General features: G+C 46.2%; 1 protein-coding gene across 1 annotated transcript in view; it reads left to right on the top strand.

Annotated features, from left to right (window-relative positions):
* The window catches only part of TTC34 (tetratricopeptide repeat domain 34), an 89160-nt gene that overhangs the window by 60992 nt on the left and 13668 nt on the right, over positions 1-14500 (top strand). Inside the window, exons 6-7 of the mRNA XM_083162914.1 lie at positions 223-496; positions 5503-5717. Coding sequence (XP_083019040.1) covers positions 223-496; positions 5503-5717 — 489 coding nt within the window. The remainder of the gene's footprint in view (positions 1-222; positions 497-5502; positions 5718-14500) is intronic.

Here is a 14500-nt window from a genome sequence, read left to right as displayed (position 1 = left end):
CTGATCCCCTATTGTTGGAAATGACAAGAACTATTCACAAACTTCCTAGTTCCTGAGTTGGACAGGAGCCTGAGCTCTTGATTCACCTGCACTAACAATAGATCTGTTACTTGTGCTGGCCTTAGCTGTCCAGAGGTTAATTAAAATGACGATATTAATGGCTCGACTGCTATGTCCTCAGCGCCCATAAATTATTATTTCTTTTTTTCTTTATTCGCAAAGGAAGCGATGTGTGACATAATGTTGGCAATCCGGACGGACAGCCGCTACGCCGTGCAAGAGATCCGCTCTCTGAAGCCAGAAGCTCAGCTGCTGTTAGCTGATTGGTTGTATGACCACTGCAGGACATCGCTAGCAGAACTGTTCAGTGCCAATAAGGATGTCCAGAGTGACCCTGCATTTAAGGACCTGGAGCTCATTGCGGAATCCCTGCTGGAAATAGATGAAACACAAGCGAAGGTTCACATATTGTACACAGATATCCTTATTATAAAGGGTAAGTGATGTGGCATCAACAAATCGTGCACAAGTGATGTTAGTGGATACATATGATAACCATGGCTTCCCAACACATAGATTTCTTGCAGGGTCTCTATGAGTGACCTAACCCTCTCACGCTACCCCCCTAACTCTCCCAAACCTGCACAGCCTGACCCTAACTCTCCCCGCTAATGCCTAACCCTAAAGGTCCCCTTACACATCACAATTTTGGGCCAATTTCAGCACCGTATAAATCGGGTGAAATTGGCCCAAAATCAGATGTTTGTGACATCTGATCCAATCTGATGCGTGTTCGCGTGCGCATCGGATTGGATAAGGGGGTCGGACCAGGTGAACATAAGATATATCGGAATCTGACACATCATGGGCACATCGTGGGTGCTTTTTAGCACCCACAATATATCTATATGTAGGAATGCTGGTACCTCCTTCTGGTGCCCTCCCAGTAGCATCAGCTGGAACACATGTCTACGGAAGGGCCTGGCGCAATGGGAAAGAAAAGGCAGTGATGGACGGCAAGAGAAAACAGCAGCTGCAGCGCCCCACATTCAAGAGCCAGTGACAGAGGAATATTAACCCCCATTCCCTTCCATCTAAACCTAACCCCCACCTGCAGCCTAACACTATCCACCTCTTCTAAGTGCCTAAACCTAACACCCCTCCTCATAGCCTAACCCTAACCTCCCCCTCCCCGCAGCCTAAACCTAACACCCCCTCCCCGCCGCTTAACCCTGACCTCACTCTCCCCACAGCCAAACCCTAACCTCCACCCCCCACACAACCTAACCCTAAGTTACTCAATGGTGCCTAAACTTAACCCACACCCCCCTTCCCCAGCCTAACCCTAACCTGGCTGTCCGGAGAATTCTCACATTTCACTATGCACCCCTGGACTCCCAAGAGAGTAGACACCCGACCGGACCCTGCTCACTTAGGCAAGTTAACCGTGGCCAGTTTGTGGACTTGATGATGTCACATGCAGTAAATTGCATCATAGTGCCCCCCCATAGAATTCTGCAGTTTATGTCACTGCATTAAAGGGTAGGGCTGCTAATGACACACGCCACAACCAGCAATGTTACTCTTGGGTAGCAAAAGCAATTTGTTGGATAACCATTGATGGTCACCATCAATGGTACCATTGATGATTAACCTTGATTTTAGTAAGCCGTCAACAGTGGAACCATCAATGGTATCACCTACTGATGGTCATCCCTGCTCTATTAATCAGCAGTCCAGTCGGTAGTATGAGCAGGGCTCTGTGGGACACATTGGGGTTGGAACAATGCTCTGTGTCATGATACCAAACAGAAGAGAAAGATAAATTTGGGGGGGGGGGGGGGCGACACCCTGATGGTGGAACACCATTTCTCCATCATCGATGGCAAAACCGTCTACCATTGCTGATTAACCATTGATGGCCATCCCTACCCGTGGGGTTCACCACCATTCCTGGCAGCAGCAATATTAGCATCCCTAGCCCAGCAGAATTGTGTAGGCATCTTACTGCCAAGCAGGGGAACCTTGATGGTTGTGCGGTGACGGTGTTTTGTAGCCCATCAGCTCTTGGTTAGGATCCTGGTGAAGACCAGTCACCAATTAGGCTTTGTTCCCCAGGTGAGCCAACACCAACTGCTGGTGGCATCACAGTAGCTCTACACCCAGCAATGTTACCCACAGTCTGTGGGCAGTAAAACCTGGAGGGTTGGTATGGGCTTACATGGATGCTGCTAAAAGAATGGCAGAGAAAATATATATTTGCTTGCTCTAATTCTAAGAGTAGATCTGCTTTCTGCAATAAACTAAATGTGCAAAAACACATGGCAGCCGATGAGTCATTCACCACAAAATCAGATGACCAGATGAATGCCATAGCTGGGTTTAACCACATTTTGTCAGCAGTTTGTCATGCACAGACATAACTACTCCTCACCTCCATGAAGTACTGCCAGTGACCACTAGAGACCACTCGACGGACTAAATTCATAACAGAAAGTAGCTATTAGTTTAAAACTTGCTGGATATGGAAAGAGGGAGCCTTTAAAGACAGAGGGGGAGATTCTGTAAAGCAGAAATGCGGTAAAAAAACCATTTTCGGGGTTTTTACCGCATTTCTATATGCTATATGGCCCCTCCACAGTGCCAGCGCTGCGGAGGGAATCGCCAGCAAAAGCTGGCGATTCCCTGCAGAAGCCTATGGGCTTCTTACCGCAGCGCTGTTTGAGGGATCCGTCACGGATCCCTCCCAGCATGCCCTGCGGCCGGCGCGTCACTCTGCGCATGCGCAGATGGACTCCCGGGTCACAGACCCGGAAGTCCAGCACCGGCACCGCATCGCATGAAAGAGCTGTCCCTTGCGTTAATAAAGGCATATGTTACAGCATATGCCGTTATTAATAATGCGGTAGCCGGCGATAATGGGTTACAACATCCCGCCCAGAGATTGAAGGTAGAACCAGACAGGGACCCCCCCCCTCAAAGTGCGGGTTCACCCGAACGGGCTGCGAATGCATGTTTTGCATAAACATCCTTTCGTATGCCTCAGGTAACCGCCCACATCTTTGTGGTGCATGCATATAAAAGTGACTTTAAAGGCACTTACATATGCGTGCACGCTGACACGGATATGGGTGGGCAGCTGACATCCGGTGATGTCAGCTGCCAGCTCCCCGCACCCGCGTCACTGCCTCATTACCATGAGAACGTCCAAAGTTCTCATGGGAACGCCCACGGAATGCTGGATGTTCCCATGTGGTAATGGGGCAGCCCGGCACCCCCCGCCCATCTCCGCCAACCGTCATGGCGAACCAAAAGTTTGCGCATGCGCAGACGCGCAACATCGGTCCTCCATGCGAATGCACAGAGGACCAAATGGATTTTAATAACCTCCTTTGTGCGCTAAAAACTGTCACAGCTCAAAGTCAATGTAAAAACTGCCACAGCTCAAAGTGAAAGTACATTGTAGAAGCAGTCATTATGACAGACTTTTAACTATTTCTCCTATAGCACTTCTACCGGTTTTCCGAAGCAGTGCTGTACTGTAGGTACCAGCAATATTTTCTCATTTTTATGCCCCCAATGTACATGCTAGATGTCTACCACAGCGATATATTGTCCATTGGGCTTAATTCCATTTTATTAGCAATGGAGTGATTATCGTCAAACTGCACATGAAGTGTGATCGCATTGCGCACATGCAAGGGTTCCGTTGCGATCCCACTTCCACTAAGAACTTAAATAAACAATAAACTGTTTTTAGGTGGTAACGGGGAGTTTGCTGTATATTTCCCATGTAGGTAACATTGAGGCAGATGTTCAAACCAGCGTTAAGTGCATATGCTGCACTTAATGCTGGTTAACTGGTGGGGATTACGGTTAGCGGCCATGCAATGTATTAAAAGCCGCCTATGCGTTAAATTCCCCTGGCCACTTCACCAGCTCAGGGCTAGCATTGTCCTATCCCCACTGCAGGGACAACGCTAGCCCTGCTGCTGGCTCCAGGCTGCGCTGGAGATCTTGTGCATGCCCATTACAGCCGCCCAAGGGGAAAGGGGGATTGCGCCTGTGCAGGGATGCCAGGGGCGCAGATAAGAAGAGCCATAGACACAGGACTTAACGGCTCTCCTGATCGGCAGGGGAGAGGTTGATACATCAGGATGTAACAGGTGTCCGCTTCTCCTCGTTATGCAAGAGCAGCGGGACTCAGAGCCGGCCCTAGCCTAAATTATGCCCTAGGCAAGATTTTGACTGTTGCCCCCTAGCACCGCCACTAGTTCCGTCTCTGACCCTGCTCCCCTTTCCCAGCACCATTAACCCTCATCATAGCAGTCATCATTTTGGTGCCCCTACCCGCAATATTTTAAATAGAAACAGCGCACCCATTCGGTGCGCAGCCCAAACAGGGGTGTGTTCTTGCTGGAAAGGGGCATGGCCACACAATAGTACCCCCAATTCAAATTATGCCACACAGTAGTGCAACTTTATTCACATTATATCATGCGATGGTGCCCCTTATTCACGTTACATCACACAGTAGTACCACTTTACCTTATATACACTTTACCTTATATACATCATATTATTCACAATATACCCTTAAAAAAAAATCCTGAAAAAATATTGTATTTTAAGCACCTCCATGGCCACACTGCAACCCAGCAAAAAGCAGTGTGTGCTGGGCAGAGGAGAAGAGCTGCAGCTGCTGCTGTCACTTAAGGGGATGGGCCCTTCCATCAGACTTTGGCCTGGGTCATTTGTACCCCCCACCCCTTTCTCTCTGCACCCCTGATAATACCACACTGTAATGCCCCTTACACACATTATTAATGTCCTTATAACCATAATGCCCCTTACACATTATGCCAACCTTTATTAATGCCTTTCATACACATAATGACACACATAATGCCCCTTACACGTCACACATTTTTAATGGATTTATACATGACACACATAATGCCCCTTACACGTATGCCAAACACTATTGCACAACCACCCCACCCGCAGACAGGACTCGCACAGCCACTAACACTGTGACCTCTGCTTGGATACAGATGTTTCCTCATACATCTTGCCTCAATAGGCCATGCAGCTCCTGGCCAGTTCTGCTAATGTTGTGTGCCTTTTTTGCTGAAAATGTGTCTTATTTACATTGTTATGGCCAGCACACACAAGGAGCTTCTGATGTTTAAAATGATATGCAGCATGCCTATATTCTGTGTGCGACTGTGGCTGTACCTGCATATACGGAATGCTATGTTACAGTGATTTCCATGAATACACTATTTTATATGCAGATACAGTCTCACTCACGCACAGAATATAGGCATGCTGCATATTGTTTTAATCAGTAGAAGCTGCTGATGCCCCTAGGCATTCCAAATGCCCTAGGCAATTGCCTAGTTGGCCTATGCCTAAGGCCGGCTCTGGCGGGACTCGTTATTTTTAAAATGTTATAGTACATCTGCCCCACTGTATTTAACCCTTGTATTTTATCCACAGAGAACTATGAGGAGGCCTTCACCCACCTGAAACAGTCTTTCAACAACAGCGCTATTGATGAGACTGCTAAAGCACGATACGGGATTCTCCACGTCAAGTGCCGCAACGTTCTCGCAGCCGCACAGGAACTTTCCACCTTAGCTGGGAGAAACCCTGGTGAAGTGGAGATTCTTGTGAAGCTTTTGGACAAAAGACAACGACAAAGCCTGTCGCAGGTAACAATTCCCCTTTCTTGCCAGCTGCAATGCCTTGTATGCAGGAAACATTTGTCTTCTCACTAACGAAGCATGAAGTGGTGTATTTATCACATATTTTTTCCATAATTGTAGAAACAGCAGCGTCAACATAATTGTATAAATTGTTACTGTGTACTAATTAGCGGTGTAGACTGCAGTCCTGGTTATTGTCAATAGGGACTAGGGTCAACCCCTATGTACTAAACCCTAAAAAGCAAAGGTTTTCAGAGGTTGGCGAGCTAGTTTATGCCATCCTCAGGGGGTGTACACCTCTTTATGACTATGGGGGCATATTCACAGGGAAGGGGTCTTATGATCTCCAGAAACTGCCATTGTAAGCAGGTGCATTGTCAGATTCCCAGGATAAATCCCTTTGTACATACAGTAGTGGGGACATTTTCATTGAAAATTTAAATATTTGTCATGATATTGACAGTTAATAATAATAACATTGCCACCATTATGATTACATAGTCCACTATATTTATATCTGAGAAGGAAAAAAGGTGAAACCACAAAGCTTGCACATAAGTCAGTGATCCATGTAAGCACTGCCACTGAATCAGAGGCAGAACTCTGGGAGGCAATGGAGTCATCTGCCGCCGGGCTCCTGCTCCCCAGGGGGCACCTCTCCTCCCCCTGGAAGTTTAAATCAGTTATTTAAAAGCCAACGATAATGCTTCTGTGGCTGAGTTCTGAAATATATATGTGTTCTCTATCTATCTATCTATCTATCTATCTATCTATCTATCTATCTATCTATCTATCTATCTGAACAGAAATATATATTTTGTATAAGGTTATATAGGGTTGTATGTGTGTGTGTGTGTGTGTGTGTGTGTGTGGGGGGGGCGCACCAATATATATCTTGCATCCGGGCAACTGGAACGAACTTACGCCACTGCACTGAAGGGTGTAAATTAGAAACAATACAATACATATCCAATAGAAAGGACCTGACTCACTACATACAGACAATTTCATGTATAATATTTATCAATTTGTTAAAAGCCATCTCTGAAAAATCCATAGGCAACTATGCAGTTGTTCAATATGTCAGGTAACAAGACCTCTCATGTGTGTAATGTTCTCTATTTCTTTCTAATTTCCCAGAGCAGGTAGGTCACTGTTTCCCCTAACAGCCATTCCAGGCCTGGCCAACCTGTGGCTCTACAGATGTTGTCAAACTACAAATCCCATCATGCCTTGCCATTGTTTTGCTATAAGGGAGTGTTAAAACTGTGGAAAGGCATGCTGGGATTTGTAGTTTCACAACATCTGGAGAGCCACAGGTTGGCCTGTCCTGCATTAGACTGTGCCTCCCATCAGTGACACTGTTCCAACCAGTGGCATCAAGAGGGGTACTTACTACAAGGGTCCCGGTCTGCAGGAGGGGCCTGGGTCCCACCCCTCCCTCCCCCTGTTGCAGGGAGCCGGGGCAGTGGGGAGAGAGATGTCAGGCTGCCGCCGCAGCACAGCCTCTCTCCCCAGCTCAGCACCCATGGTCCGAACACCAGGTGTAAGATGTTTGTGCTGAGTGTATAATAACCATTTACAAAAAGTGGAACGTGCAATCTGATTTATACCGGAACACTTTTTAGTACCGAACTGTTTACATACCTCTCAGTTGGAGCGGATATGAGCTCACCATGACCTGTAAATAATGTTATGTTGTACTAAGCATTATAACATATCAGCAGACTGGAGAGAAGAAATAAGCATTCATGTTGGTGTCTGGTGAGGTGAGGTGATCTCACAAATTCTCACATCAAAGTAAATATTTGCTGAATTTCCAGAATTTTTGTTTTAATGAAATGTCCCCATTGAGGCTGATAAAACATATGTGAGAGGACATTGGGAAAGAATCAGGAGATAGTATCATTAACATTTTTTTTCAATGACTTATTAATGATGTTTATGAGAAACATTTATTACCGGGAGTAGTTCCAGCTGATTACTGTAATTGGGAAATAGGAATTGTACATGAACCCATACGTGTAAATTTACTAAGATGGGAGGACTACTGTACCTATCATTTACTCTCCCCAATGTCCACAAGACTATCGGATTTGAGGCCAGATTCTCTAAGCTTCAAAAGTAATAAAATGGAGAGTGATAAACAGCCAGCCAATCAGCTCCTGTCAGACATTTTTCAAACACAGTCTGTGACATGGCAGGTAGGAGCTGATTGGCTGGCTGTTTCTCACTCTCCATTTTATCACTTTTGAAGCTTAGAGAATCTGGCCCTTGGTGAGCTCTTCCCTTCTGCCCACTTTCCTGTATACTGAATATGCCCTATTATTGCATCATTGGGGTCAAACTACCACTATAGAATGCCACAAATTCTGCCATTGTACAACAGGAGGTCACAATGGGTGACACCGTTCATAGCACCACCTCTAGGGTTGACCACCCTCAACTGTCATCTATGGTTTAGCTTTGTGCATGTGCAGACCTGAGATCAGATTTAGTCATCGGTATTCTGCCACAGATCTACACCAGTGGTGCCTCCACCATCAGACTTTCACTGCTTGCTTTTCATTGAAGGTCAATAGCCATCCCTACAGACTTCCCACCTTCACCTCCCACTCGACCTTGGTAAAAAGTAAGCAAGTGTTTATTTAATCTAGTCCAGGGCTTGCTATCAAGTGTGCATGCAAAAAGAACCAATTTTTGGTAGCCATAAGGGAAACGTCGTATGGGAAAATGTGTTGGGTTCGGATAGATCAGAAACACGATTTAGATGGTTCTCTTGGTTGCAGTTGGGACTGTTGGCCACTTATACTGAAGAAAACTTGTTTGTTCTCGTGAAGTTGGAAATTTATTGCATGACTCTCCCACGCTATCATATATGAGGGTTCCCGCTTGTATGTATAATTGCCTGTCCTCTCCTATTATACAGTAATACATCTACATGTAAAATAAATGTATTGCAGTATGTGCGTCTTTACTTCTCAGGCGTGTAACCGTGCATTAATCTCCCAGTGACGTACGTAGAGCTGCCTAAAGTGCTATCTTATATCCCTCTGTGTAAGTGAATTTTCGAATTGCTTTATTTGTTACTCGTCAGACACAATTTAATTGGCCATTAGGCTTTGTGGAAAGGGTACTTAAAGCTAAATTAACCTTTCAGAGAACCCAAACAAGTTGTTGTTGACCAGGTGCTCGTTCTGATCCTGAGCCAAAACATGAATGCCTCTATCCCCTTGTGTGTCTATTTATCATAGTAGTTCTGCACATGTTGATGAACTATATCTGCCAGCTTGCTGACAAAAGAGCCATTGGCTGCCTGGTTCTTCAAAAATACAATTGGGTCAGCAATTGTTTCAGGACTAAAGACGTATGGCTGTTTATCATTTGCAATGGATGTCTTGGGTTATAGAACAGTGTTTTATTATACTATGATTTATAGCAGCTTACTGCGCATTTATGATTATTGTTGTTATATTCGGTACTTGTGTATTATCTGGGCGCCCAACATTTTCATCATAGGGCATTGTACAACCAAAAATTGGTCGCATTGCATGCCATGCCAGCCCGATAGTGGGGGTATGAAAAGGTCCGAGGATGCGTACATCCGCCCCTCGTGGGCTCACTGCACTCGCATGCTTCGGGTTGGCGTTGATAGTGTGCTGGTTGTGGGCCTTGTGGACACATTCACACCACCAACATCATTCATCTGACACAGTAATGACAACAGGTGTTAACGGTGAACTGTATTAATCAGGTAATGATTAAATAGAACAATAAATATAATTTAAAAAGAACAATAGCAAAAGCAATGACAGGCCAATTAAATTACAATAAATATACCATGAACAATAAAGATAAAGAAAGATAAATAGAAAGATAACGATTAAATTCAACAATAAATCTCATTAAAAATCACCAACAGTCAATTTTACTTAGCAAGTAGAGTCAATGCATGTAAGATGCGTTCGAACGGGGTGTCACGTGCCAGGCATTTCCGCCATACGAACTCCTGCATGTAGGAATTGAGGTTCTGGCGAGCTGTACCCCGTTGGCGCTCAATGTTTTGAGTGTGAGCTCCACTCTGTGGATCAATAAAATGATATCGATGGTTGATGCAAGCGTGGTCCAGTTCTTCTGTGCTGAACGCACGCCAGCAGTCACTGAAAATGGTGGTGCCGGGCTCTATATTGGCAATGATTGCCACCATAAGTGTAGAATCGTCCCGTTGCGGCACAGGGGTCATAAAGCATTCACCAGTTTCCCTGGATATTCCGCTGAACACCCACTTCTGTGGGAGTACACGACCCACATTAGCCTGTCCTCTGACAAACAGAGTCTCGTCAATTTCGACGATCTGTCTCGGGCCCCCAATGCGGCGCTGCGGCTGTGCCAGTAAATGAAGTTCGCATGCCTCCCACATTAAGGCGTTATACATTACCACTGTCTTATTAGACATACATATATTGTGGGTAAACCGATTTTTTTATTTCTGAAATGTAATTTCATGGCTGTTCATGTTCTTTGAGGGCAGATTTCTCTGGAACCAAATGGCCCAGTTTCAAGGGACCAAAATTATTCAAAGCCCGCATAAAATTTCTTCAATATGATACTAGTCTCATGTAAGTGGTTCTGTTGGTTCCGGAGATATAGCTGGTTAAACGATCTAGCCGGTTAAAGGGGGGGTTCTCTCCCCTTCTTACCAGAAAATGCAGGGTGTAAAAGGAGCCAGCCCAGGAATATCCCTGCATAATCCTGTGACCATATTCCCGGGTAAGTCCCTGCATTTTCTGGTGTGAAAGGGGTATTATTTCAAATAGCTGGGACCTGCAGTGCTCTGAATTAGAGATGAGCGGGTCCGGATCCCCGAGATCCGACAGATCCGAATATCGGGGATCCGGGCCAGATCCGAGCCGGCTCGGGTGTTCCCGCCTGAATTCCGGACCAATAACGAGGCCGAACGTCATCATCGCGCTGTCAGATTCTCGCGGGATCTTATAAAAGACGCACGCGCGCCCGCCATCTTCACTCCAATCTTGGAGAGGGAAGAGGGTGGTTGGGAAGCTCCGTGTGCTCCGTGCTGTGCTCTGTGCCATGTGCTCCGTGACCTGACCTGTGCCCTCACTGCCCTGTGCTGTGCTCCGTGCCATGTGCTCCGTGCTGTGCTCCGTGACCTGCCCTCACTGCCCTGTGCTGTGCTCCGTGCCATGTGCTCCGTGCTGTGCTCCGTGACCTGCCCTCACTGCCCTGTGTTGTAGACTTGAGAGTCAGTGACTGTTTAAAGGCCTGAGCCCTGTAGTGTGATTTAACTAACTAGGTGCTGCAGTGCTCACACGCAGGGGCTGCAGTGTCCACTGTCCAGGGGCTGTCCTGTGGCCCGTGCCCTGTTGTGATTTATTTAGCCCTAAGCCCTGTGTTGTGATTTATTTTATTTAGCCCTGAACCCTGTGTTTTTTTTGTGATTTAACTAACTCAGTGCTGCAGTGCTCACACGCAGGTGCTGCAGTGCTGCTGAGTAGTACACTGTGTACAGGGGCAGCATTAATACAAGGGGCTGTGTCCAGTGTGACGGCCTATATCTTATCCATTGTCCAGTGTCACGAGTCACTCACGACATATATCCTGTGTCCTGTCCTGTGTGACGACTGACGACATATCCTGTGTCCAGTGTGACGACATATATCCTGTGTCCAGTGTGACGACATATATCCTGTGTCCAGCGTGACATATATCCATTGTCCAGTGTGACGACATATATCCTGTGTCCACTGTGACGACATATATCCAGTGTCCAGTGTGACGACATATATCCTGTGTCCAGTGTGACGACATATATCCTGTGTCCAGTGTGACGACATCTATCCAGTGTCCAGTGTGACGACAATATATCCTGTGTCCAGTGTCACAAGTCACAACATATATCCTGTGTCCAGTGTGACATGTAATGTGTGCCGGCATATATCCTGTGTCCAGCGTGACATATATCTATTGTCCAGTGTGACGACATATATCCAGTGTCCAGTATGACGACATATATCCTGTGTCCAGTGTGACGACATATATTCTGTGTCCAGTGGGACGACATATATCCAGTGTCCAGTGTGACGACATATATCCAGTGTCCAGTGTGACGACATATATCCTGTGTCCAGTGTGACGACATATATCCTGTGTCCAGTGTGACAACATATATCCAGTGTCCAGTGTGACGACATATATCCAGTGGCCAGTGTGACATCTAACCATTGTGTGACGGCATATATCCAGTGTCCAGCGTGACATATATCCATTGTCCAGTGTATAGGAGCTGTGTCCAGGGGCGGTGTCCAGAGGCTGTGTCCAGTGTGACGGCTGTGTCCATTGTCCAGGGGCTGTGTCCAGTGTGACGGCTGTGTCCAGTGTACAGGAGCTGTGTCCAGAGGCTGTGTCCATTGTCCAGGGGCTGTGTCCAGGGTGACAGGCTGTGTCCAGTGTCCAGGGGCAGTGTCCAGGGGCTGTGTCCAGGGGCAGTGTCCAGTGTCCAAGTGGCTGTGTCCAGTGTGACAGGCTGTGTCCAGTGTAAAGTAAGAAAAAGAAATAAAAGTAATAAATAAAATAAAAACACATTTTTGGAGGATGATGAAGTAGGAAATAGTGGGAGTGCTGAAGCTGCTACCACCAGTCATGACAAGGCCGATACCTCTTTGTATTTGCTGTTTGGAGCATTTCTCTTTTTTTGGGATAGTTTATTAAACTGACACCCTGTCTGCCCCTGCCAGGTTGGAAGTGTAAGGTCCACATGTATGTGATGCCGACTGCTGTCGCTTAGCTTAGTCATCCAGCTACCTCGGTATACCCTTTTGGCCCAACTACAGTAAATTAAAACAATTTTGTAAGCTGTGAAGTGATCAAAATTGACTAGAAATGAGTGGAAACTAATGTTATTGAGGTTAATAATACTTTAGGGGCAAAAACAGGCCCAAATTCTGTTATTTTAGCCATTTTTAGAATTTTTTCATAAAAATCCAGATCCAAAACCAAAACCCACAAGGGTGGTTTTGCCAAAACCAATCCAGATCCAAAACACGAAGGGAGATCCAGATCCAAAACCAAAACCAAAACCCGAAAAAGTGGCCGCCGCACATCTCTACTCTGAATACAGCCGTGCAGACCCCCCTGCTCTCTGCCCGGCCATGAGCATGTATTCCCCCTTGGCAATGAGCATGTAATCCCACATGGCAACGAGTATGGATCACCTGGCAATGAGTTTGGAAACCCCCCCCCCCAGCTCGGCCTAATGTATGGAGGCCATAACTCTCTCTATACATAATACATCAGCCCCACCTGCAGTGCACATGGTCTTGCCCATTTTGAGAACAAATTTGTAATGCGATCAGATCTGAATAAGGGCCAATGTGTAAGAGGCAAGTACAGTGTAAGGGGGTTACTATTGTGTTTCCTGATTTCATTTTTTTTAATGACTGGAATGCTGTCTCACCCCGCAAGTATCTTAGGACATCGGCGTCATGCGGGTGCACCTTTGGAGGGCATCCGGCAATATATCTCCCTGCATTTAGTTGAAAGTATTTACACAAATAGAGACACACCTGTAGATGCGTGTGGTAAAGAAGTCAGCGTGAAAGCCTGGACCTTTTACGACTTGTCTGAGAGGACGGCTATGCAGTACACGTGCCATTCCCTTTTGAACCTGAGCCAGTTGTCAGCGATGTTTTCGTTGAATACCAGCGGATCTATTCTTCTCAGTCCGTGTGCCATGTTCATCCCGCTTCTGACACCATGTAGAAGTCACAGACACCTGTGTAGCATGAAGGTAATGAGCGTCTTTACTTAGCATGCAGTAACAAACAACTGGAAGTGAACCCCCGTGCCACAGTAAGTGAGTCACCCGGCAAGACTACATCTTCCAAGATGCACGGCATGCATCTACAACACCCATGAGCAGACCACTCAAACAGAACACTGGTCACGCCCCCCACATTATTAGGTGCTGACCACAACCCCTATTATTGTGCATAATAGGCCCTTGATCATTTTCATCTCCAGGCCCATTCAGACCTTAATCTGGCACATGTTTCTAGGTGATGAGCGGGTTTCAGCAGACTGCGCAGCGCCACGATACCTCTGTGATACAGATCACATTGAGACACATGCATACCCTCCAATATCTGAAGAGCAAAAACCAGTACAAAGTTATAAAGGGAGCATGGCCATGGGTAAAGAGGGCATGGCCATGGGTAAAGGAGATGTGGCCACTCCCTCTTTCCCTATACTTACAATGGGCAGTTGGAGACCCCCCCAAAAAAGGTACAGGCCATAAAAAAACAGTACTGTACCTGCCAAAAAGATACAGTTGGAGGGTGTGCACATGCACTCTGCTTTTAAGGACTTTCGCACACGTTCAGTAGCAAAAAAAACCCTGAACTTCTGTCAGCAGCGGCATTGCATGCGGATCCGATGCAGGCCCTGTGTATCTTATCCTTAATAGACCTTTGCAGCCTGATCGCTATGTTTTATAGATCCCTATTTTATGGACCATGCTCTGTGTTTGCATACTGTGTTATTCTGCTGACACTGAAAAGGAATAGATTGTATATTGTGAAGAGAATGCGGTAAGGTGGCGGACATTTCCATCTCCGCCATCACTATAAAATGTAGATGCTGCATTTTATTTCCTCACACACCAGAGAACTCTGTAACTGTGAAATAGGTCAGCAGAAGATTGATCTGCAATAAATATTCCACAAATAGCAGAAACCAGATGAAGTAAACATTCCTGGAATAGAAATGAGACC

The sequence above is a fragment of the Crinia signifera genome, chromosome 19 (genome assembly GCF_055691185.1).
Source record: "Crinia signifera chromosome 19, ASM5569118v1, whole genome shotgun sequence".
Taxonomy (NCBI): domain Eukaryota; kingdom Metazoa; phylum Chordata; class Amphibia; order Anura; family Myobatrachidae; genus Crinia; species Crinia signifera.
The sequence above is the reverse complement of the archived record's forward strand: the minus strand, read 5'-3'. Positions and strand labels throughout refer to the sequence as shown.